This window comes from Phoenix dactylifera, chromosome 3, assembly GCF_009389715.1.
Source record: "Phoenix dactylifera cultivar Barhee BC4 chromosome 3, palm_55x_up_171113_PBpolish2nd_filt_p, whole genome shotgun sequence".
Lineage (NCBI taxonomy): Eukaryota > Viridiplantae > Streptophyta > Magnoliopsida > Arecales > Arecaceae > Phoenix > Phoenix dactylifera.
Genome location: NC_052394.1, coordinates 24,305,032 through 24,329,735, shown reverse-complemented (window position 1 = coordinate 24,329,735; position 24,704 = coordinate 24,305,032). Strand labels below are relative to the sequence as shown.

The 24,704-nt window shown below is 46.1% G+C and overlaps 2 protein-coding genes and 1 long non-coding RNA gene across 4 annotated transcripts; 2 read left to right on the top strand and 1 right to left on the bottom strand.

The window, feature by feature from the left end:
- Window positions 1-137: 137 nt before the first annotated feature.
- LOC120110324 lies at window positions 138-2,828 on the top strand. Its single transcript, XR_005511278.1, has 3 exons — window positions 138-556; window positions 931-1,233; window positions 2,449-2,828. It is a non-coding gene; the product is annotated as an uncharacterized LOC120110324 (long non-coding RNA).
- On the bottom strand, window positions 1,816-10,820 carry LOC103704039 (cell division control protein 6 homolog). 2 transcript variants are annotated; one of them, XM_039125124.1, is made up of 17 exons: window positions 9,773-10,820; window positions 9,536-9,638; window positions 8,904-9,124; window positions 7,937-8,011; window positions 7,744-7,853; window positions 7,461-7,567; window positions 7,285-7,344; window positions 6,945-7,018; window positions 6,746-6,796; window positions 6,293-6,342; window positions 5,074-5,137; window positions 4,313-4,402; window positions 3,333-3,398; window positions 2,946-3,041; window positions 2,768-2,871; window positions 2,507-2,675; window positions 1,816-2,079 (listed from the first exon to the last, which is right to left on the bottom strand). In XM_039125124.1, the coding sequence occupies exons 1-15, from the start codon at window positions 9,971-9,973 to the stop codon at window positions 2,818-2,820; spliced, it is 1,422 nt and encodes a 473-aa protein (XP_038981052.1). In that variant the 5' UTR covers window positions 9,974-10,820; the 3' UTR covers window positions 1,816-2,079; window positions 2,507-2,675; window positions 2,768-2,817. The 2 variants fall into 2 exon arrangements, with proteins under 2 accessions (XP_038981052.1, XP_008785394.3); XM_008787172.4 differs by having other exon boundaries at window positions 2,768-2,857.
- A 3,851-nt stretch (window positions 10,821-14,671) lies between these two features.
- LOC103704040 (nematode resistance protein-like HSPRO1) lies at window positions 14,672-16,499 on the top strand. Its single transcript, XM_008787173.4, has one exon. It carries the CDS (start codon window positions 14,821-14,823, stop codon window positions 16,216-16,218), a length of 1,398 nt encoding a protein of 465 aa, XP_008785395.1. The 5' UTR covers window positions 14,672-14,820; the 3' UTR covers window positions 16,219-16,499.
- Window positions 16,500-24,704: the final 8,205 nt, after the last annotated feature.

The window sequence follows — 24,704 nt, the reverse complement described above, 5'->3', positions numbered from 1 at the left end:
GACATCTTTGTTCCCCTATATCTTCGGTTTAGATTGAGGTTTCTGAGATCTTTTTTAACCTTTTATTGGTCCTCACTAGGTCGATAAAATATATCTTGCAACTCGCACAGAAATTTTTCAGATTTTTTTGTTGGTGGTGTTGTATCTCATCCCTTTTGCGTCCTCTCAGGTGCTTAATATCCCGAATGAGATTAACAAGGGCAGTGTAGAGTAATCATCAACACCCTGTTGAGCTGATTAAGAGGGGGGACAAGGTGGGCTCTTCTGAGGCCGCCATCCTTGCCAAGCTTGGGACAAGGCCCCTTGCTATTTCGTCGGTGCATGATAAAGGGTCAGGCTTTTTTCAGTCCTGAAGTTCTGGAGAATGACCCGATTGAGAAGCTTGCAGCTGGTGCTTCAATGGTTGCTTGCATTGCCTTTGGCCCTCTCTCACCCAACTCTAGCAGCAGCACCCCATATGTTCATCAATGCTTACAAGAACATCCTGGCAGTTGCAATTGCCACTATGTATACTTTGCCCCAGGCAGAGAAAGTTAACCGAGTACTTGTAAGACAGGTTATTTGTTTCCGCCAAATCACTAAATTCTCACTCCGTTTATATTGCAAGTGTCGACTTCTTATTTTTTTTGATGAATTGAGTGTTGATTGATTATAATATTGTTTAGTTGATAAAACAGGATCCTGGCAACTTTGCTGTTGCTGCTGCAGCTGCAGTCTCCCCTATTGTTTCTGCTGAGACTGCAGCTGCACCTGCAGCGGATTTCCATATGTTCTTTAACTAAACCTTTTTCTTTTTCGCTTTGTTTTCTTTATTCCACTGCTGCAAACTTTGGATGAGATTTACTGATTTACGTCTGTTTTTTTCTGTTCTTTTTTAGTTTGTGGAAACATGATTCCCTAGCATGTTTAATTGTTATTTCTTTATGGCAGTCTTCTGTTGGCTTGATGCACGTTCGAGCACGTTGCGGATTCGTGGGTCCAAAAAAATCCGATTTCCAGTTGTCAAGACTATGGATGTGGTATCATTACTAAAGACTCTGTGGTGCCGCTCTGAAGGCTTTGAATCTGGAGACTGGTATTATATCTTTCATTCGGTTGTAGTTAGTGAGTTATCTGCCTCCATTTCTTATAATCTTCATACCTGGCAAACATTTTGCTTCGCTGAAGTGTGTCCACGCACAAATTTTGCAAGATCATTGGCCTTTCTGAGAGTTGCGACATGAGCAAAATGAGGTAATGTTGCTTCGTGAAATACTGTGACCAGATCATTTGTATATCATGGTGTCTCATATTCCTGTATTTATGTTTTACCAAGTCATGGATACAAAACCCCAATATTATACAGAGCTCAATTGGCCCAACATGAAAATTTTGTACCCGCAGTCCAAATTATTTTGATGAAAGAACGCTGCCACAGCCAACTCCAAGAGGTTAACGTGATGGTCAACTAGTTTGTTCTCTTGTTTTACCATTTTTATCATTAAAAACAAAACAGAGATAACCCTGCTGCGTTCACAGTAATGCATAGTGTCGATGCAATGGTAATACATGACAAGTACACAGCACAAATATGTCAGCTATCTTTCTGTTCATTTTTAATAAAACCTCATCGGAGTTTTTGGGCCAACATCCAGTTAATTCTCATGTAGCACTCTTGGAACATATTCCAGGTGCATATGGTCAAGACCAAACTCTGCCAACTCAACTCACTGAAGCAAAGCTAGAAGCAAACTTTTCATGGAAAGTATTTTGGTCCTGTAATACTAGTTAACAATTTAGTAAAAAGATGCATGTTCCACTAAGCACTTGTGATTATGCTTAAATTATGCAATCATTGGATCTGAATTATTGTAAATCAGCTGTACCAAAAATCACAAATTTATTTTTGGTTTGTTGGAGGCATCTGTTGGTTGTTACTTCAAGGATAGCCAAATAATCGTATGATACAACGAGTAGTGGAACTTCCTTCGAGTCTTCTTGACCTCTGTGAACTTCAGTCTTCAACCATCCATCATGAGTTTATGTCGCTTATTTGTGAGATAAGTAATCCAGGGTGAAGGTGTTGAGGATACTATCTATCTGCTTAAAATGATTGAATTGTCAGACAGCAGAAAATAGTAAACATCTCAGGAAAGAGTTCAAATTATAAAAAGGATGCTGATCTAGCAAACTTCAATCAATAAATACTGAACTACTCCTGATAATGTTATAATTGGGAATTATCAGACAGCAGACATATGGTAATCATCTCAGAAAAGATAGTTTAATAACAAAAAGGAAGCTGCTCGAGTAAATTTAAGTACAAAAAATAATGACCACGCGATATAACATTGCAGTTTTGATTTCAGGTGCATCTTACTATTCTCACTTGTTATTGTATAGGTAATGATTCATATTTAGATCTTTTGAAGAAGTATAAGGAATAATCAAATTAATTTGACTGTGCAGGAGTACAAATGCATGTCGGATCCTTAATAAGAGTATTGTAAATCAAACAAGAGCTTACCTTTCAACCATAGTGCTTTGGCAGAATCTTGGTGATGAAAAGCCACCTGCAGGCAATATTTGAAGAGCAACTACTACATATCTTGAGATTAAAACTTGAAAAAAGAAGCCACATTCATCTTTAGCTCAGATCATCACTACACCAGGCAGGTTTGAAAAAATCGAATTCCCTGTATCAATTGAAAGCTAGTCAGGAATTAGTTAAGAGACCAGCATCTCTATGGGAAACTGTTTCATTAGTAAGAGGCAATCATATCTGCACCTTAAAAGCAAATGTGACGTCTGAACTATCAATTTGTAATGTCACTCTCTTCAATTTATCTTCCCTAGATTGCCCAAGCTTGAGAAGCCCCTGGACATTTGAACCTGGACTGTTATGTATTATCAAAAGCATACCAGGACAAGCAAAAATTAGGGGAATTTCTAGTATGTATTTCAACCTGATCACTCAGCACTTTGCACATGTTTGTAAATTCCAGCGTTCCTACTGCAGGGATTTGACTGAATTTGCAGGTTTCCGAATATGATTTATTCAGCTGTTCCCAAACAGCAGTTTAGAAAATGATCAGAACTAGAAAAAGATAGGTTGCGATAGTTGTATAAGCAAAGTACTGGAAAAGAGTTCTATCCTAGGAACCAATATATAAATCACTATGATTTGTAAAAACAAGGTTGTGTCTAAATGGAGAAATAATTGCACAATAAATGGAATAGTTATATCATACACACAGAGAGAGACAGTTTGGGGATGGGGGGGTGAGGGATGGGGGAGATTTATATGTGCAACTACTAGTATGACTCTTCAAGTCATGGGGATTCAAACTTACCTCTCCAAGAGTGGTAGCATTCTTCTTGCACTGGCGAAATAGCTTGACTAAGGAGCATAATATTATCTGGAGGTGCCAAAAAGATTAGAAGCATATAGCTGCTGCCTGTGCCCAAAGTTGGTGTATCTATAAATCTAAAAGCATGTTCTAGTAAATTCCAAACAACCATAAGTTAAAAAATGATTTCCATTGACAATATGTACAAACTGAAAGAAGACCAAAAATAATCAGCTCCCAAGAAGAATACAAGCATATGCACTACGGATTGAGTAAAATGACCTGTGTAAATGATTGTTACAGCTCGTATGGAAGAAATAAGCAGGAAACTGAAATTTAACATGATTGTAGATTAATTTTGAAGGTCAGTCAGATGGTATCGTGACACAACTCCTGAATGCTAATTAGACTCTTTACAGGGACTTGTTACCTCCCCACTGTTAAATGAATCTCACAAGACAAATATACATGATGACCTTAATGTGATAGCTGCATAATGTCCTTCATGCCACATGTATTTTTTCCTTATCATCCTAATGTGCCTCCATTAGATATGCACCTATGCCATACAAGTATAGGTTACATGCAGGAAACGTGAGTTATGGTGGCTTACTGTACTTACTTTCCTATTGCTCGGTCCGTTTGCTATTTTTTCATTATTCCTGCTTACTCTTATTCCTCTTCCCCTCTCATCTCGCTCACTAGCCCCTCAGGTCTATCGTCTACAGTCTCTCGCTTTGGTTACCGGTATCGAGTCTGTATTGATTGAATGATTAACTCGTCTTTCCTTGCTTCCAGACCAGACGTCGCTATATCCATAGCCTCATATTTCACTAATTTTAACTAGTCAAAGAATGGGATGATTGTAACAGATAACACCTAAGGCCATGATACTTGCATAACTCTTACTGGTTATCCTGGAAACTACATATTTCATTTGATTGTTATAGATCTCCATATTCAATCATGTCCCCCAATCTTACCTGTTGATGTTGTGGAAGAGATTGTATGGTATCCACTACTGCTGACTTGAATGCCTTGGATAAAGCAATATCCATATGATCAAACATTACCTGAAAAAAAAAAAATAATTTCTTATAATTAAGAAAAATGATTGTGATCCAACTTTGAGTAACAGCCATCATTCTCAGAGAAAGCAAACTTACTTGTGTTTCATTGAATATAATTTATTCTAAAATTTCGTATTAATGATAAATTGGATCATAGAATACATGATATCTTAGACGCCAGCATTTTTGGGAGTCTGGAAATAGATGAGGAATATAAATATATTTAAAGACAGGACAGTGAGGCGAGGAAGCTGCTAATGAATGACATGAGCTGATTTTTAAGCAATTGGCAAGTCTAATATCTAGACCGAGCATTACAAACAGGCATCAATTTGGGTAAATAATAAGCAACTAAGCATTACAGCGTAGCTTAATATCTAGACTCTATAATCAGTATCCTGTATCAAGCAAGGAAGCATGCATAATTCAAATCTATCAAAAAATTTTGAGAATAACAGAACAGAAAATAATATCAGAAAATAATTCATTTTCTCAGATAACTATAAAGGGATGCTAGATGATACAGTCGTCCATATCAAAGAAAATGCAGAATGTGTGAACATACAAATAATTGAATGTTAAAATCAAATGACTACAGAAAGGTTGTTAGTAAATGAGTTTTTTGTATGTAAGTTTTGGATGGGCATACAATACCAACAAACAATCCAACTTACAATGTCAATATCTTGGTTTCTAGCAACATCTCGCAGCTGTGCTTCGAGCACCTCAACTGCACTCCTGGAATGAAGTGAAAAAATAAAGCAGTTAAATGGTAACTGCAATTTCATATATGAGATGCAGGATTCAAGCAGTAATGTAATACCAATTAAATAAGCAATAAACGTGCAGGTACAGTACAAGTTTATTAAAAAGAAACCACAAGTAATATCTATAGAGATGACAAGAAGAATAATGCCATCAAAGTAAAATGGTTCTAAAAATGTTAAAGTTAAGTGATGTCGTTTCTTTTGTCTTAGTCTATTTCCTGATGGGAGTGATCACTGCATATTGCTGGTCAAGTAGTTGCTTCATAATATAGATTTCCATCATGTTTAACATGACTGAAGACACAAAATATGAACCAAGATATAACTACATGTGTGAATACACGGGTTTACTCCTATTATGCACCTTAAAGGCCAAGCATTCAATTGCAATATAAGTAACCAAACAAAAGGACCGTAGGACAGCAGGAAGAATGAAGCAAGAACCTCTCATCTGAGATTAATATGTTGATGGAGATTAAAGGACCGGGTGCAAAAATAATGTCGCCAAAACATGTGACGAAGATAAGAATCCAAGTGAGATCAGAAAACACAAGGACGCAAGAGAAACCTACTGAACTGCTGTTGCAAGAATGGAGTCACAGATGAGGTGATGAATCCAAACCACAATGGGACAACCAATCTCTTGACACAACAAGAAGGGCCCAGACCACTAAAAAGAGATTGAAACTACTATATTGTAAAATATCATTCATGCTATTCCTAGCTGGAAGGGGAGGAGGCTATTTGAAGGATGTAAGTGGACTTCAAATCTGAACATCCTGCTGGGAATTGAACCAAATCTTGCTCCAGCGCATCTGATCACATTCTTAAGTCAACATCATCAGCTAACAAACTTTGAAGGCAACGATATAGTAACGTAGGTCAAAATGAAGAATACAGGTTGACAAAGGATGAGTAAACTAGTATGATGAGACCACAAGTTGTCACAAAGGATTGGAAACATGATATCATTCTACGATATCGTGTAATTGAGGAGCAAGCATGAGTTTTGCATGTTTAATATAGCAGATGTATTTGATAGATTTGGTGAAGCTTTGACATTTAATACAACAAGTTAAAATTAACACAAAATAGCATCTCTATATGCATTAGCATCAAAAGTTACCTGCAAACACCAAGTGCTCTTCTCATATCTCCAGATGCCGCTGCAACTTTCTGCTATGATTATAAACACCATTAGAACATATCTAGTAATTCATATCTCAAGCCTAGATAAAGGCCATGATAGCCATTGTTTATATACAAAATAAGTGAGCATTTTTATTTGTTGTGTTATCAAGGAGAAAATTTCACTCAAAAAAAATATATTGAGGAAAAAGTTTACTCCCTTAGATGGATCCTTTATTTATGAATTTGATGTCTCCAAAGGAATATGTGACTCCTTAAAGTTTTTATGGGCAAGATCCAGAGTTTGAATGAAAAAGGTTTTGACATTCACCTGCATGGGTTTAAGACCCAGGTGCTGTACTTTGCAAGAGGGTTTTGTTTTTGGTCATGATAATTGACCGTTAAAAAATTTTCCTGCATTAGAAGGAAACATAAATGAACTTGAACTTACTCTAGCACAAAATTCCAGTGCTAAAGGTTGGAAGACATCAAATTGAAGAACCTACAAATCAAAAAACAGTCATATAAGGAAAATTTCCGCTATAACAAAGGTGAATTAGTATACAAGATCACAAAATAAATGGGTTCAGCCCCCAGATATTCAGTAGAAAAATCTAATGCATGAAAATATAGACAAGAATGGGAATCACCATAAGCCTCTGCTGAAGGATTTTCAGTATCTGGTCTTTAGAGTAAGCACGGAAAGTTATAACCACAGGTTTGCCTAGCGACAGAGCAACAAAAATGCCAAGAAAGAAGTTAGTTTCATTCCAGGGTGCAATGCGAGAAAATTGTAACTTGAAAAGAAAATAATGCCATATACATCACTTAAATAGGAGTCAAGTGAGATATCTTCACAGTACATCTAAGACATGGACAATCTACAGCACAAGGTCATTCCGTCATCTGAATACCATATCAGATGCCCCAAAATATTCCTTGATCCTAAATAAAAAAACTAGAATGATGAAGAGGAATAGACACACTCACAATTCAGTGATTCGAGTTTTGGAAGAAATCGATCTGCTAAGTCGATAGCATTTGCTATTCCTGCAGATATAAGTCAGACTCAAATCAACATGAATCTTGGTTGAATAGAACATAACAGCACTGTATGGAACATGCCACCCCCTGTTTAGCATTAATATTCCTCTGAAAAGCCATACCTATTAGAATGCATCTGGAAAATGGGAAAGTTGTAAGCATGAAAAGATCATGAAGCACAGCACAGTCTTTAGTTATCAAGTAATCCATCTCATCAACAATGATCAACCTGTCATAAAATATTTCCAATCTCAACATTCCATGGTTTGGTAAAAGGACAGCAAAACCTTTGAAAATTCATAACAATATCTATCAACTATGGGCTGTGTTTTTGTAGCAAATGTAGTGCTATAATTGAGTGCCAGAAACAATGCACATACAAAGAGTAAAAGAAATGTTTCTCACATCATCTTTCCTGAAGATGCCTGCCTTTTTTGAGAGAACAAATTTTGGAGATGCTGAAGAGGCGAAAAACCATTGCTTGTCTTCTTTCGAGAATGAAATTTGTCAAGTATCTGCAATAAATGAATGAAGAATTTTATGATAAATGAGATATTATGTGTATATCCAAAGTATATTCACTGTGTTGACAGGATACCTTGCTAAAAATTTCAGATGTGTCAGTGAGACAAGTGCAATTTATGGCTAACGTATCTAGTGACTGAAATCCCACCTGGCCATCAGAACAAAATTCATGTCAATGAAATTAAACTAATAAACATCAATGCAGAAAAAAGAAATATAATCAAAATTCCAAAATTACTAACACAAGCTCTTATAGCTGATTTTGCAACTTAATAGTTTGTCAGGAGGTTTTCACTCCTAATAGTATCGACTTTGAGCCCTCATAGAGAAATGAAAGTATTGCAGTACAGGGCAGAAAATATAGTATTTACACACCCAAAGCAATCTACATATGTTATTAATAGCTAGAACAAGTTTAAGGTTGATACCATATCCTTACTTCCTCACATCCTTTTCTAGTGATGTCACCAACTAAGAGCCGCAATTCATCCTCATGTCATCTCATTCTTTATACAATGTTGTACTCCCATTGAATATTCTGATTCAATCATTTTAAATGCTCTGTCTATCCCTTCTAATGAAATGGCAACCCTGTGATGTTACCTAAAGCATGTCGACCAGTTTTGAATGCTTTCCTGTGATGAGTTTAATCTCTCATTTCGCCCATCAAAAATGCAAAATAATTGGCAGGGAGCCCATCAATTCTACATCATATGATGATGCACGCGGTCCATGATATATAGCCTATGACTCCTCAAATGGCTTGACAATCTGTGTTAGCAATGTTCATTGCCTTGTAGTTTTGGACAGTTTAAACCCTCTCTAAAAACACTTGTCTTCATGGCCTTGCATAAAAAGTTAAAAAAAACAGAACTTCTGGAGACTTGCATTCCTGTATACTGGTATGATATGTGCAATGGGATCTGAGTGTCTTCAGGTGCGAGATTTCCATAAATAGAAATACAACAAAATTACTCATTGCTTATATCAGAAACTAAACCACAATCTAACATATAAATTGAAAGAGAAGGCCGGTGTACCTGTTTTGACCACACAGCTAGAAGGTCTTTCACTTTATCAACGGACAACGATTTTCCAGTTCCGGGGGAACCGCATACATATAAACTACCAGCTTTCTCTTGTTCGATGCACGTCCTGCAGAACTCAAGAATCCTTTTCTGCTCATCCTCGCGACATGCCACATTGGTAGGGACTGTAGCTACATGCAGCGCTTCCTTAACTGCTTGCATCTGCGCAGGATCTACAGATGATGGATTCAGGCCTATCAGTTGGCCGGTGATAACACGGGAAACTTAAATTACAAAACAAATAATAGAAAGAGGAATCAGGAACTAGTGAAATAACGAGTATCGCTGCTGCTTATCAGAAAAAATTAGGCGAGTTACTGTGAATAATATACTTGAGATCACAAAAGCAGATGAAGAGGTAAAAAACTGTGAGTCAAAGATCGGTCGAGCAACGAAATCAGATAGAGGAATAAAACTGAACAATCAGTCCAGAGAGTTCTGAGTCAGGGAAGAAAAGTGCCTGAGCATAACGGTGGATTCACACTAGCAACAGTATTCGATGGAGATCAATCACTCACGGAAAAAAAAAGGTACAGGAAGAAAATAAACAAAATGAAGACTCCGAAAGGGATCAGAGCACTTGCCTCTTGGATTCCACTTGGGTCTCTGAGAAAATTGATCAGACAACCTTTTCCTCGGAGATTTAGGAGAGCATAAGGGCTTGCCATTGGAAATCTTGCTATCTCCCTATTAAATGGTGTCGGATCGATGGATCATAATCATATCGAGTTACGTAAACAATTATACAGAGAATAAAAAGGGGAAAAAATGAAACCCTAAAGATCGGATCGGATCGGATCGTACGTGGGAAAATAACTCACGTTTCCATAACAGGTGTCACCATTGGTGGTGCAACCGACAGGCGATCTCCACTTCGCCGGAGAACGGGTTTTGATCGGGCTTTGGTCCGGGCATTGGGATCTCGACCGTTTTTTATTCTCCGTCCTCTCTTCCACTGCCTCCGAATGGGGGGATCCATTGGGGCATACGGGGCCGCCGTTGGTGCTTCTGGTCTTGGCCATTGCAGCGTTTTTTTCTCTTGGGGCTTCCAAATGGCTTCCTTGTTGGAGTCTGGAAATGAGACGCGGATCTTCGCGTTGGAGAGCGGCGGTTGCAGACGGGAGAGAGGGGAAGAGCGATTAAAAAGGTGTTGTAGCAGACTATTTTGCGCGGGAAGAGAAAGGAGCGGTGTTTCCCGCCATTAGCAATCCCGTGGGCCGAGCGGCGACATTTGAGTGTGAGGCCCAGTACAGGGATAGAGAATGAGTCAGACGGTACGGTCCGCCCGGGCCTGGATCGTTTCGGATGGGTTTGGATCTTATTCTTTAAGACGGGAGGATCGGATCGGGTCTGAAATTTAAGCCGACCCATTACATAAGCTAGACTCGGGTTCGCAGATTTGGCTGGAACCTGATATTTATATAATATAATATATTTATTATATATAATATAATATATTTATTACAAACAAATTATTGTATGCACCATGTGCACGGCCATGATCGCCCTAAGATGAGTGCGGGGATAACTCTGGGGATTGGTGGAATGCACCAGCATTTGGCGGTGCACGCAATAATTTTTCTTCCCCATGTCATCGCCTCCATCCATTTCCGTCTCTCTCCCTCCGTTCGTCCATGCCAATCAGGCGATCGAAGACGAGCCTGATCTGGTGGCCATGGGCTGTGACCGCCTCCGTCTCATCATGCAGTGATGCCTTCCTCCTCCTCGCCCTCCTCTCCATCCTCTCCATCCTCACCCATGAGCTCTTGCGCCGCTTCACCTTCGTCGCTGCTGACTTCGAGGGCTTTGATGTTAATAGCCTTGACAACGCCGACAACAACTCCCACCCCCTCCCCTCCTCCTCGATCCCCCCTCTCCCCCACCTCCCTCTCCTCTTCCTCCTCCTCCTCCCCCAACGCACCACGGCCTCCCTCCCCACTTCAAGGCTGTGACCCCTCAAACCCTCCTCCGGATCCGTCCCATGACAACCAGAGGTCCCGGCCACCTCCATCCAAGGCATGCCCTACTTCACCAACTTCAACCTCGTCCCTAGCGACTGGGGCGGCGGAGCCAACACTTGGGTCGGCGCCATGGCTGAAGCCTGAAGGGTGGCCACAACTCGAGGAGCTTCGCATCAAGCGGATATTCAGGGCAGAAGCAAATGTCCGCGTTTCAGCGGTGGCTGGGATTTAGGATGGTTGCCCTTCGCAATCGTTCATGGCATTGCCTTCCTCTCCCTCCAGGTCGACCCCGAGATCCAAGAGCTCATCAACAGCTGCATGCGGGCCCTCCCTCCCCACCCGCTCCGCCAACATGTTTTGCTTCTCCCTCCCCAAGACCAAGAGCTCCCTCCGTTTCTCCTTTCGTTTCCCTGATATGAAGTTCTGAAAGCTCGAGGCCCTCCCCACCCAGTGGGTCCACAGACGCCAAAGGTCCAGCACGAAGTTTGAAGTTATCGGGCTCGGGTTGGGAAAGTAAGCCTGAAGTTGGGTTGGGTCGGGCTGGGCTCGGCTCTGAGTCCGTCCCGAATCCAGTCCCGTCCAATGAACAGATCTAATGGGAAGCCGCTGCGCTGGCCATGTGCTCTCTCGTTTCCCACATGGATGGTTGGACCCCTTTCTCGGCCTTAAGTTGCGCCCGTCCAGTTGTTGACTTGTTTCTTCCACTTTGCGGCGGCTGCCAGCTTAGAACGGTCCACGCGGAAAGGAGTCCAACCATGTTTTGTTCTCGGTCCAACCGCTTTAAAAAAACAATGCTCCTGGCGTGACGGGACGTATCCGCTCATCCTTTTTACAAGCTATTCATTCCCCCTTTGCATCACGCAACATGGCCCAAGTCAGAGCATCTGATGCCCCTGATCCAACTCCGCATCTTCTTTTTTGCTACAGTTTTCTTTTTTTTTAAATATTCCGCATCTTCTTTCGCCGTACTGTGCAAAGTTTCTATTGGACAATTTAGAAATTATTTTTATCAATATCAACAAAATCTTTTTAAAATATCACATATAAGCATGCAACTGAATCAACTTTGAAAAATAATCATTGCCACCAAGGTAGTAGCCTGGTGGTAAGGGGGCGATAATTCCGCCCAAGTTGCCCGGGTTCGAAACGCACGGGCGTCGATTAAATTAGGGGACCGGATGCCCCACGCCCGGCTGGCTTGTTGGCGGTTATGCTTTCCTTCCACTTGTACCAAGGTGGCACTGGGGTGACGTACCCACACGTGAGGCAGTGAACCCAGTGGGGTGAGCCCACGGGTCGGGGAAGGCACGCGAAACCTGCGACCTGTATCGAACATTCCCTAGTGGAAGGGGGGCTCAGTAATGGGGTTGCTACGCGGGTGGGCTGGTCCCTCCCCCTCCCCTCCTATTTTTGACCAAAAAAAAAAAAATAATCATTTATTATATTAAATATAAGAGATTAAAAAATGGCCGCCATATAAGTTAAAACTTCTAATATGTTCCTATAACGACTGCTTGTCCAAAAATCCACGTGATGATTTGCTACACAAACCCACCGAATGTCCTAGCATTGCCAAAAAAAATGATGATATAATTTACAAGGGTCTGCTTCTTCATTATGTTACGTATTTTATATGTTGGGGGAAAAACCCCAAGTCATACCGCCACGGAGGCGCTCAGCTAGAGAACGCCGACCGGAAAAGCGCTCGACTAAAGGACACCGACCAGAGAGAGCGCCAAGAGGCGCCCAACCAAAATAACCAAGTAGGGATGCTCGGCTAGAAAGAGCCGACCAGAAGAACGCCGACCAGATAAGCGCTCGAACTAGGAAGCGCCGACCAGAGACAAAGCGCCAAATAGAGGCGCTCGGCTAGAAGGTGCTCACCCAAAGGGCGTCGACCAGAAGTACTAGAAGCAACCCCGCCACAGGGCGCCCCTCTGGGCGACCAGCTCGGCTCGGCACTCTTGCCCAGCCGATGCCTTAACTAATACTCCTCCCCGCCTAGCTTTCTCGAAAGGTCCGGCGGCTATACACGCGACTCTACTACAACCTGCCACTATCTCCAAGCCATCAAGGCATAAGATCTCCGCAGGTATTCGGCACGACCTGCCATTAATGCATGAGACTCCCTCAAGTCTCCAATGCACTCAGTCATTTAATGAACACGGCTCAAGACGATCTCCGGATCACTGAACCATCAAAGCGTATGGCTCTCCCTGACCGTCGGTTCATTCGGTAATAAATGCACTTACCATCCACGGACCCCAGGCCCATCACGGCCGGCGGTTCAACCACTCCAACAGGTCCGATCGACCGTGACAACTCCCTGGTTCCGGTCTGATTCGGTCCCGTTCTCCACTACGCCATTAATGGGCCAAATCGTGCCCAATTATGACGAAAAGAGACAAATTCCCCTGCCACCTCCCAGGTAACGTAATCCCCTTCTATAAAAGGAAACCTGGGAGAAAGGAATGGGGGACCCCCGGAGAGAACCCTCCTGGACCGGGTGAAAAGAAGCAAACAGCACAGACACAATTGAGGACATCATCCTCTTCATCTTCTTTATCTTATCCAAATGCTCTCCTGCCTGCTCTCTCCACATATTCCCCCTCTGACTTAAGCATCGGAGGGCCGGCGCCGGGGAGCCCGGCCACCGGCTTCTTTTTTGTAGGACGGGACAGGACAGGACGCACTCTCCTCTCCGCCCTCTCACACCCCCCAGGAGGGCACAGGAGGACGCAGCCGGCCGGCGCACCGCCGTCCGCCCTCCCCGCGACGGAGCTCCTCCTTTTCCGGCTTCGCGGCGGCCCCCGGGTCCAATTTCCAGCAACATTATATATAAATATGTTGCTACTGGAAACCGATTTCATCAAGGCATTGAGCTAGCTAAATTGTTGAAGAACTCGGTCATTGACCATTTAGATCGTAAAAGTCGGCAAAAGATCATGATATGCCTCCAAGATGGTAAGATGATGGTTGATGTGCTTAGGTAGCAATAGTTCAAACATTAATCGTTCCTAAGATGGTGCTGGGATAAGGACACCATGCTCGAACTCTTACCTTAACGCCGGATTCGACTTGATCAACAATGAAAAAGTCATTTTACTGGAGAGTATCGGGCAAGAAACATTCTGATGTCTAAGTCGGATAGACTCTTAGGGAACAATGAAGATGCTGTGAGAGCGGTAGAGCGATGGTACAAAAGTATACATGGACTCAAGAGCGCTTACCTGAAAGATCTCTAAAGATTCATTTATATAAACGAAGGTCGATGCCCATCACTGAAAAACTTGGGCATATGAATCAGCCATCTTGGTAAATCATTGCGTATTCCGAAGGTCACGCACTGGTATTTTGCTCATCATGCCTCATGCATCTATAGTCAAAAATATCACTCACCATCATGGCAAAGGAGTCCTTAGCTGAGAAGAGATTTTGAAATTTGGATGACTCTTCATGCATCTCTAAACTAACTGCATGGTGAATTTTGACTGATTGATTGAAGATATCATAAGGAGATTTAGTTGGTCAGTCTAACATATTGGCTGCGGTCAATTTTGAGATGTATGGATGGCTATTATTATTTTTAGATCCAACCGAATAGGATTTTAGAGATTTTATATCAATAACATTAGAAAATAAATATATGTCGGTGCAAGCAAGGAGGCCGGTACTGCCAGAAGACGTGTTGGACGCTTTCGTCCGGTGCTTGGATAAGCTCTCACGCATTTTTATATATTTCTTGCCCTCTTTTTGCCTTAGAAAATTTCTTCCACACGCTTCCCCGTTCCCACTTCCCACCGCGATCCCACTACTGCTGCCTATATATATCCCATTTCTTTCATCCAAGCAAAGCAAAGGCTTCCCTTCCTTCGATCCTCCCTTAAAATCATTCTCGCACGTCGCTGATGATCGATTTGGAGCGGAAAACAGCAAATATGGCAACGACCGGGATATCCGCTGGATCGCACAGAAATCCATACCTATCCGCTCCCTCTTCACCACAAATCCGAGACGCCTCCGCTACTTGCGCTTACGAGCAGTACCTCCGCCTCCCAGAGCTCTCCAAGCTCTGGAGCTCCAAAAATTTCCCCGGGTGGAAGAACGAGTCCATCCTCAAGCCGACCCTGCAGGCCTTGGAGATCACGTTCCGGTTCATCTCTGTCACCCTATCCGACCCGCGACCATATGCGAACCGCCGGGAGTGGAAGCGGCGGCTCGAGTCCCTCGCCGGTCGCCAGATCGAGCTCATCGCCACCCTCTGCGAAGAGGAGGAGCTCGGCCGCGGGGTGCCGGTGGCCGACCTCAGCTCATCCAAGGGGGTCCTGTCTCGAGAACAGAGCTCTCAGGAGGTCTGGCAGCTCCCCGGGACGTCCACCGTCGTGAGCCGCACGAGCACGGCGAGCCTCCTTCCAAGGCTAGCCATATGGGAGAAATCGGAGGACGTGGCCTCTAAAATCCTCTTCCAGATCGAGAGCCAGATGCACCGATGCGCCTTCACCCTTGGACTGGGCGAGCCCAACCTCGCCGGAAAGCCCGCCCTCGACTACGATATCGTCGTCCGGCCGTCGGATCTGCACTCCCTCAAGAAAAGCCCGATGGAGTCCAAGAATCAAGAGAACCAGACGCTCTTCACCGCCCACCAGATTCTGGAATCGTGGCTCTTCGCCGCCCGGGAGCTGTTGGAAAGAATAGGAGAGAGGATGGACGGGAAGGATTGGGAGAAGGCGGCGAGCGATTGCTGGCTCCTGGAGCGGGTGTGGAAGCTTCTGGCCGAGGTGGAGGACCTCCACCTCCTGATGGACCCGAACGACTTCCTCCGCCTCAAGAGCCAGCTCGGGATCAGCGCCGCCTCCGGATCGGAGGCGTTCTGCTTCCGGTCGAACGCTCTGCTCCGTGTCACGAATGGCTCCAGGGATCTGAAGCGCACGGTGCCTTGGATTCTCGGGGTGGAGGTCGACCCCAGCGGCGGGCCCCGGGTTCAGGAAGCGGCCATGAGGTTGTTCCACAGCCGGAGGAGGGGCGAGGATGGGAGGGTTGGTCTGCTGCAGGCGCTGCCGGCGATCGAAACGGCGGTGAAGAAGTTCTTCTTCGCGTACCGGCAGTTGATCGTGGCCGTCATGGGGAGCTTGGAAGCGAGCTGCAACCAGGCCCTGTGCCTGCCGTCGGAGTCCTTGGGTTCGCTATCGCACATGTTCTTGGAGCCGCCCTATTTCCCGAGCTTGGATGCGGCCAAGGCGTTCTTGGGAAGCTTCTGGCAGAACGAGCATGGTAACTTCCGGAGCGGATCGGATAGCCGATCGTGAATGCGGTGTGCGTATGTCGAGGTTTTAGGTGCAGTACACGGCTCCGGTCTGGTGTGCTATCGTAGTGCCACTATACGTATTTATTCATACCTTGAACCCTATGGATTCTGTTGAATTTGAATTATTTATCATATATGTCTGTATATGAGCTTACAGAGTCGAATGCTTGCTTAGATGATGGTGCCACTTGCGAGTTGCGACCAGTGGTGCCGTACAAGATGTTTTTTTTTTTTTGGTACTCGTATTGATTAGCGTGATTCAAACGATTCAATCCATTCTTTCTCCTCCTTTGTCTTTCCATGGTCAGACATACATGTGCCTCCCCGCAAGATCCGGTCTCGTACATTAGTCATTGGTCAAATACGTGCTACTCCTAAAGATCTAACCTCGTAGTTAGGTATGCATATTGGTGGACCGCATCAAGCCATTTCTACAAGGGTAGGAAGGAAACTTTCAACTTATCAGCTAGCTCCAGCAGTCCAAAAAAAAGTCGTTGGAAAAATGGAGGACTTGGAAACCAGCGGAAGTATGTCTTAACTAGGACTAGGTAAAATAGAAGTATTTTTATTCAAATTGGACCTGGAAGCCTGATGCAAATCAAAGGTCTAAACAAAAACAATACAAGGCCTTGTGACCTGCATCAAGAATCCATTTATTTCAACTATGAGTGCAACCATAGTATGAATATATTAATCAAGAATGCAGTGTTGCTCCTGCACTTTTGATTAATTGGAGCATCATAGACATGCCCTCATCCCAAAGCTATTAACACTTGCTAGCTGATATATATTAACCTATTCATCAAAGTGAGTTGCCATGCCACACCCATAATGATACTACATATTACCCTCATGTCTATCAGGGATATATATTGGTTCATAGAGAGAAATCAAAACTGCAGTGTCGGTCTTCCATTTCTGATTAATCTGAGCATCCCTTGCACAAACCCTACCTAAGTCAATATGATGGGCCGGCACCATCTAGCCCACCAATTCAAAATTAATAGGGTAGTCCGGCTCGATAACATTCAGCTGACCTATACACAAAAGATTGCATATACATCAAAGAGGATTGTCTTCTACTTGACCAAATATTCACATGCCGTTGCCTTTGTGCTTGGTTGGTTCTTCCATCACTCCAGCTCCGCCGTCAGGCTCCACTCCGCTACCTTGCTTAGAACTTGTTTTGCCATCTCAATTCCATTCCTACTAGGCTCCATTTATAGCAATTTCTCACCAGTTATGAGACTGCATCAACTGCAGCCTATTGACACCCTCGGCTATGCCATCGCCGCTAGCCACTTCATCCACCTCTCTACCATCTTGCAGGATCACTGAAATACGTATAATGATTGCAACCATGAGTATAAAGAACTCTTTGCCGCCACGTACAGAAAAGAACTATGAGTGTGGGTCTTCATTATGGCACTATGCTGCACCTTGTTAGGAGTTCGGATCCTCCGTGGTGCATATTTTGCATCATAGAGGATCGTACGACTCTTGATACTTACCACATCATCCATCGGATGGATAGCTGCCATTCATCTTAGGAATCCAGATAAGACTATTCCGTGTCAAGCATCATCATTTGCTACCAGACAATAAAGCTGAATTAATGATACATGATTGCACCACATGTTCGGTTTATAATACCTAAAATTGCGTTCATGCGTCCAGCTTAGATACCACGAATGTCTAGAAAAAATCTAAAATCATCATAAGGAGCCGGATCACATGCCAAACGAACTCAGATGTGGGTAAATAGATATCATCTTCTATTTTTTCAGTCATCTCTCAGTTTGCTTTTTTTCAAAAAAATATATATTGAAGTATGTGTTGCTGGAAATTGGACCCGGGGGCCGCCGTGAAGCCGGGGAAGGAGGAGCTCCGCTGCTGCAGGGGGCGGACGGCGGTGCGCCGGCTGGCTGCGTCCTCCGCTGCGGGGGGGTGTGCAAGTCCTGCAAAGAAAACCGGTGGCCGGGCTCCCCGGCGCCGGCCCTCCGATGCCTAAGTCAGAGGGGGCAAGTATGTGGAGAGAGCAGGGGAGAGAGTATGTGGAGAAGACAAAGAGAATCTTGTGTTCAATTGTGTCTGTGCTGTTTTCTTCCTTTTTCCCCCGGTCTAGGAGGGTTCTCTCCAGCTCCGGGTTTTTTCTCTTGTTTTTGGTCCCCTTTCCCTTTTCCCTCCAGGTTTCCTTTTATAGGAGGATTTTTGTTACCTGGGAGGTGACAGGAGGTTTGTCCTGTTTTGTAATAATTGGGCACGATTTGGCCCATTAATGGCGTAATGGAGAACGGGACCGGATCAGACCGGAATCAAGGAGTTGTCACGGTCGATCGGACCTGTTGGAGTGGTTGAACCGCCGGCTGTGGTGGGCCTGGGGTCCGTGGATGGTAAGTGCATTTATTACCGAATGAACCGGCGGTCAGGGAGAGCCATACGTTCTGATGGTTCAGTGATCCGGAGATCGTCTTGGGCCGTGTTCATTAAATGACTGAGTGCATCGGAGACTTGAGAGAGTCTCGTGCATTAATGGCAGGTCGTGCCGAATACCTGCGAAGATCTTATGCCTTGATGGCTTGGAGATAGTGGCAGGTTATAGTGGAGTTGTCAGGTCCCTTAGAGGGTTAGGTGGAAATTGGATATTTGGCTAAGGCATGGGCTCGGCCTGCTGTGCTCGGCCTTCTGGTCTCGGCCTTCTGGTCTCGGCTCTCTGGTCTCGGCTCTCTGGTCTCGGCCTTCTGGTCTCGGCCTTCTGGTCTCGGCCCTCTGGTCTCGGCCTTCTGGTCTCGGCTCTCTGGTCTCGGCCTTCTGGTCTCGGCTCTCTGGTCTCGGCCTTCTGGTCTCGGCCTTCTGGTCTCGGCTCTCTGGTCTATGAGCTCGAGAGCGGAAGAGCCCGATCACTTAGGATGAGCTCGAGAGCGGAAGAGCTCCATCACTTAGGATGAGCTCGAGCTTGCTGATGGATTTGGGTGCTATAATTACATTTGTGGGGTGGTCCATTTTTCCACCAATACTACCCCCCGACTTCCGAGTCCGAGCTGCTTTTTGGCTCGGGCGAAGGAAGTAGTTCAGTCATCGATCGTCCTGGTGCTGTGAGTGTTCTTACACCAAGGCGACTGAAGACGCTTTTTCTGCTCGGAGTCCGTTCTTTGGGGACGTCGGCAGAGAAGAATCCAAGTAAAGATAAATGAGAATGTAAAGACATTAAATGAATGGGTACCTTGTACCGTGTGCGTCCTTGCGCCGAGGCGACTGAAGACGCTTCTCTGCTCGGACTCCGTTCTTTGGGGACGTCGGCAGAGAAAAGTCCAAGAATAAAATAATGTAAAGACATTAAATGAATGGGTACCTTGTACCGTGTGCGTCCTTGCGCCGAGGCGACTGAAGACGCTTCTCTGCTCGGACTCCGTTTTTGGAGGGCGTCGACAGAGAAATCCAATAATAGGTAATGTAAAGACATTAAATAAATAGGTACCTTGTACCGTGTGCGTCCTGGCGCCGAGGCGACTGAAGACGCTTCTCTGCTCGAACTCCGTTTTTGGAGGGCGTCGACAGAGAAATCCAATAATGGGTAATGTAAAGACATTAAATAAATAGGTACCTTGTACCGTGTGCGTCCTGGCGCCGAGGCGACTGAAGACGCTTCTCTGCTCGGACTCCGTTTTTGGAGGGCGTCGACAGAGAAATCCATCGATGAAGGAACGAGCCGAGCTCGTTGGTTGAAGCTGGTAAAGAATGAGCCGAGCTCGTTTGGCCAATAAAGACAACATCCCAACGTATCGGGGCATCCCGATGAACCGGGGCGTCTCGACGTCTCGAGGCATCCCGGCCGAGGTCGGGGTAGGAGCACGAGCCGAGCTCGTCCGGTCAGAGGACCGCTATTCAACAATCGATGGAGCACGAGCCGAGCTCGTCCTGTCAGAGAGGACCGCTACTCAATAGTCGATGGAGCACGAGCCGAGCTCGTCCGGTCAGAGAGGACCGTTACTCAATAGTTGGAGCACGAGCCGAGCTCGTCCGGTCAGAGGACCGCTAATCAATAGTTGATGGAGCACGAGCCGAGCTCGTCCGGTCAGAGAGGACCGTTACTCAATAGTTGGAGCACGAGCCGAGCTCGTCCGGTCAGAGAGGACCGCTAATCAATAGTTGGAGCACGAGCCGAGCTCGTCCGGTCAGAGAGGACCGCTGCTCAATAGATGGAGCACGAGCCGGGCTCGTCCGGTCAGAGGACCGCTACTAAATAGATGGAGCACGAGCCGGGCTCGTCCGGTCAGAGAGGACCGCTACTCAATAGATGGAGCACGAGCCGGGCTCGTCCGGTCAGAGAGGACCGCTACTCAATAGATGGAGCACGAGCCGAGCTCGTCCGGTCAGAGAGGACCGCTACTCAATAGTCGATGGAGCACGAGCCGAGCTCGTCCGGTCAGAGAGGACCGCTACTCAATAGTCGATGGAGCACGAGCCGAGCTCGTCCGGTCAGAGAGGACCGCTACTCAATAGATGGAGCACGAGCCGAGCTCGTCCGGTCAGAGAGGACCGCTGCTCAATAGATGGAGCACGAGCCGAGCTCGTCCGGTCAGAGAGGACCGCTACTCAATAGATGGGGAGCACGAGCCGAGCTCGACGGTGGAAGCCGATGGAGCACGAGCCGAGCTCGTCCGGTCAGAGAGGACCGCTAACTCATAGCCGATGGAGCACGAGCCGAGCTCGTCCGGTCAGAGAGGACCGCTAACTCAGCCGATGGAGCACGAGCCGAGCTCGTCCGGTCAGAGAGGACCGCTAACTCATATCCCGACGTCTCGGGCGTCCCTATAGCCGGGGCATCCCGTTGTGGCAGGGCATCCCAATATATTGGGGCATCCTGACGTCTCAGGGCATCCTGACCGTGGTCAGGGTAGGAGAATGAGCCGAGCTCGTTGGCTAACCTGAAAATAGATAAAATATTGAATTTATTTGAAGCCAAAGTGGCGTCCTGTACCTTTTGGAGATATTTTGATAGCTCTCGAGCTTCGAAGTCCCTCAGGACTTGGTTCGGCACCGGCCTTCTTTGGCTTGATTTTTTAGGTGTTTTGCGCTCGGGTTTCTGAGCTCGGTCTGCATGAGCTCGGCGGGGGCTTCAGTGATGGCGACGCTCTGAAAGGGGAGCAATGTCGCGGGCGCCGTCCCAAGGACTTACGCCCGCAAGGAGGGAGTACATGCTGGTTTCTTGCTTGCTGCCGGAAGACAGAAGACTTGGAAGGATAATGGGATTTAATGGGGCTGTACCCTTTGTCACAGAGGCTTACAATCCCATTTTAAAGCTCCATAACTTTCCTTCTCCAGACCTCAGCTTTTATTTCTCTTTCCCCCCAACTCGTTGACGTGAGACTTGGACTACTACTTCTCACTGGTTGCCCCCACATACGTCGTTGCAGCGGGAGCCATGCCTGATTCGAGATGGCTCGGGAGTCAGGAGAAAGTTGCTTCCTCTGCTTCACATGATTCCGTGGAGGCGGCACAGGAGGGGCCTCCACTTGTTGCAGGCTTTGGGCTGCAAATAGCTAGCGCTTGGACTTGCTGCACAAGCGCATCGAAGTGCTCGAGTTGGACTTGTGGAACTTGATCTACCGGAGATCTTAATGGTGAATTTTGGACTGAGCGTTTGGGACTTGGAGCATGATACTCGAAGGGGAAACCCGCTTGTAGGGGGCTCCGGTTGAACTGGAGCCGGAGGAGGCGGTGCCGTTGGGATGCCCCTGGGTTGCAAGCTTTGGACAGCGGTAGCCAAGGCTTGCACTTGTTGTACCAGGGCATCGAACTGCTCCGGCCGAACTTGATGAACTGACTCGGTCGGAGGTGATGAGTTCCGGACGGAACGCTCCGGACTAGGTGGAGGTCGTTGAGAGGCATTGGAAGCCCCTTTGCTCCTTAGCTTCATGGCAACGAACTCGGTCCCTTCCTCTAGCGCCAACTGTTGCTGGAAATTGGACCCGGGGGCCGCCGTGAAGCCGGGGAAGGAGGAGCTCCGCTGCTGCAGGGGCGGACGGCGGTGCGCCGGCTGGCTGCGTCCTCCGCTGCGGGGGGGTGTGCAAGTCCTGCAAAGAAAACCGGTGGCCGGGCTTCCCGGCGCCGGCCCTCCGATGCCTAAGTCAGAGGGGGCAAGTATGTGGAGAGAGCAGGGGAGAGAGTATGTGGAGAAGACAAAGAGAATCTTGTGTTCAATTGTGTCTGTGCTGTTTTCTTCCTTTTTCCCCCGGTCTAGGAGGGTTCTCTCCAGCTCCGGGTTTTTTCTCTTGTTTTTGGTCCCCTTTCCCTTTTTCCTCCAGGTTTCCTTTTATAGGAGGATTTTTGTTACCTGGGAGGTGACAGGAGGTTTGTCCTGTTTTGTAATAATTGGGCACGATTTGGCCCATTAATGGCGTAATGGAGAACGGGACCGGATCAGACCGGAATCAGGGAGTTGTCACGGTCGATCGGACCTGTTGGAGTGGTTGAACCGCCGGCTGTGGTGGGCCTGGGGTCCGTGGATGGTAAGTGCATTTATTACCGAATGAACCGGCGGTCAGGGAGAGCCATACGTTCTGATGGTTCAGTGATCCGGAGATCGTCTTGGGCCGTGTTCATTAAATGACTGAGTGCATCGGAGACTTGAGAGAGTCTCGTGCATTAATGGCAGGTCGTGCCGAATACCTGCGAAGATCTTATGCCTTGATGGCTTGGAGATAGTGGCAGGTTATAGTGGAGTTGTCAGGTCCCTTAGAGGGTTAGGTGGAAATTGGATATTTGGCTAAGGCATGGGCTCGGCCTGCTGTGCTCGGCCTTCTGGTCTCGGCCTTCTGGTCTCGGCTCTCTGGTCTCGGCTCTCTGGTCTCGGCCTTCTGGTCTCGGCTCTCTGGTCTCGGCCTTCTGGTCTCGGCCTTCTGGTCTCGGCCTTCTGGTCTCGGCTCTCTGGTCTCGACCTTCTGGTCTCGGCCTTCTGGTCTCGGCTCTCTGGTCTCGGCTCTCTGGTCTATGAGCTCGAGAGCGGAAGAGCTTGATCACTTAGGATGAGCTCGAGAGCGGAAGAGCCCGATCACTTAGGATGAGCTCGAGAGCGGAAGAGCTCCATCACTTAGGATGAGCTCGAGCTTGCTGATGGATTTGGGTGCTATAATCACATTTGTGGGGTGGTCCATTTTTCCACCAACAGTATGCATACCTGTTGGTGTCAAATCAAAACACGACGCATCAACATTTGCATCGTGAGACGAGGATCGAGAGCCTATCAAGCACAACCGCCCGTGAATGGCGCGAGGTCATGACCGAAAGGGGTCGCCTCGGTGCATAGGCCTGCACGTCTCATCAAATAATGCAGGCCCCATCCAATTGGATGTTTGCAATGCAAGCTCTCTGCCGTCCAATTGGGACCGTAGAGGATCCAAATTCAAGAGGAGTATGTTAAACAGTGCCCTTTAATCCATTGCTAGCATTCCCGAAACATGCATGTGACCGGAAGGTGACTACACGACAATAAATTTGGTCATTTCCTCGAACTCTTGAGCCGAACCAGTAGCAAGTTTTTACTTGAATCAAACCAGTGCAAGTTCTCCTCTAAAACTATGCGTCGGGAACCTTTGCGATGGGGGACGATGAGCAGCGGTTCGTCTCCCTCGCCGACGACCTCCAACACAGCAGGACGATTTTCATGGATATGCCGGCAGGGCAGACCCGTGAGATCTCGATCGTTGATCCCGACGGCATGCGGCTGTCGATGATGTCCGAGTGGGCGAGCACCGACAGGTGAGCCTAAAGATGAAAGGTGGATAAAGAGCAGGAGGGAGATTGAGAGAGGTGGTTGGGAGTTTCAATTTTGAATTTTCCACCGGAGTTTTTGGTCTATAGCTATGGTGGCTTAGATCATGAAAATAGCTAAGAAGATGGGCTATTATTGGCCCAATCTACAGTTTTGTTGCTAGATTGGATCCAAAAAATAATTTGTCAATCAAGGACATCTTGCGATATGGAAATCAGCCGTCCAATTGGTTGGCTAACACAGGCATCGAGGGAGCTAATGCGGGATTTGCACCCCTTCACCAACATAGCCCCCCATCGATCCGAGCAGTAAGCGCGGAGCTCGCACAGGGGTCACCCGCCAACGCCCCTCATGGTTTTGTCCCACAAAAGGGCTCTCGAGAGGAAAGGCTTGAGCCTCCTCATTATAAGGCACAAAGCTTTCCGTTACTCGGTCGATGTGGGACTAAAGTCCGGGATCCCCTCACAACAGGAGCAATTGATTTCTTCCCTGCCGACCACAGTCCACTGCTCTTATAGCTGCCCCTGCTTATGGCTGACTTATATCATGGAGTAGTTTTTTTATTTGAGACTCAATAAAAAAAAAAAAAAACTTCGAAATGAGGAGGTACTGCATTAGAGATAGAGGCAGCAATACTTAATTATTAAATTTATTTAATTTGATTCAATCTGTTATATATTAAATTAAATTATCAGACTAATAAAATGACCAGA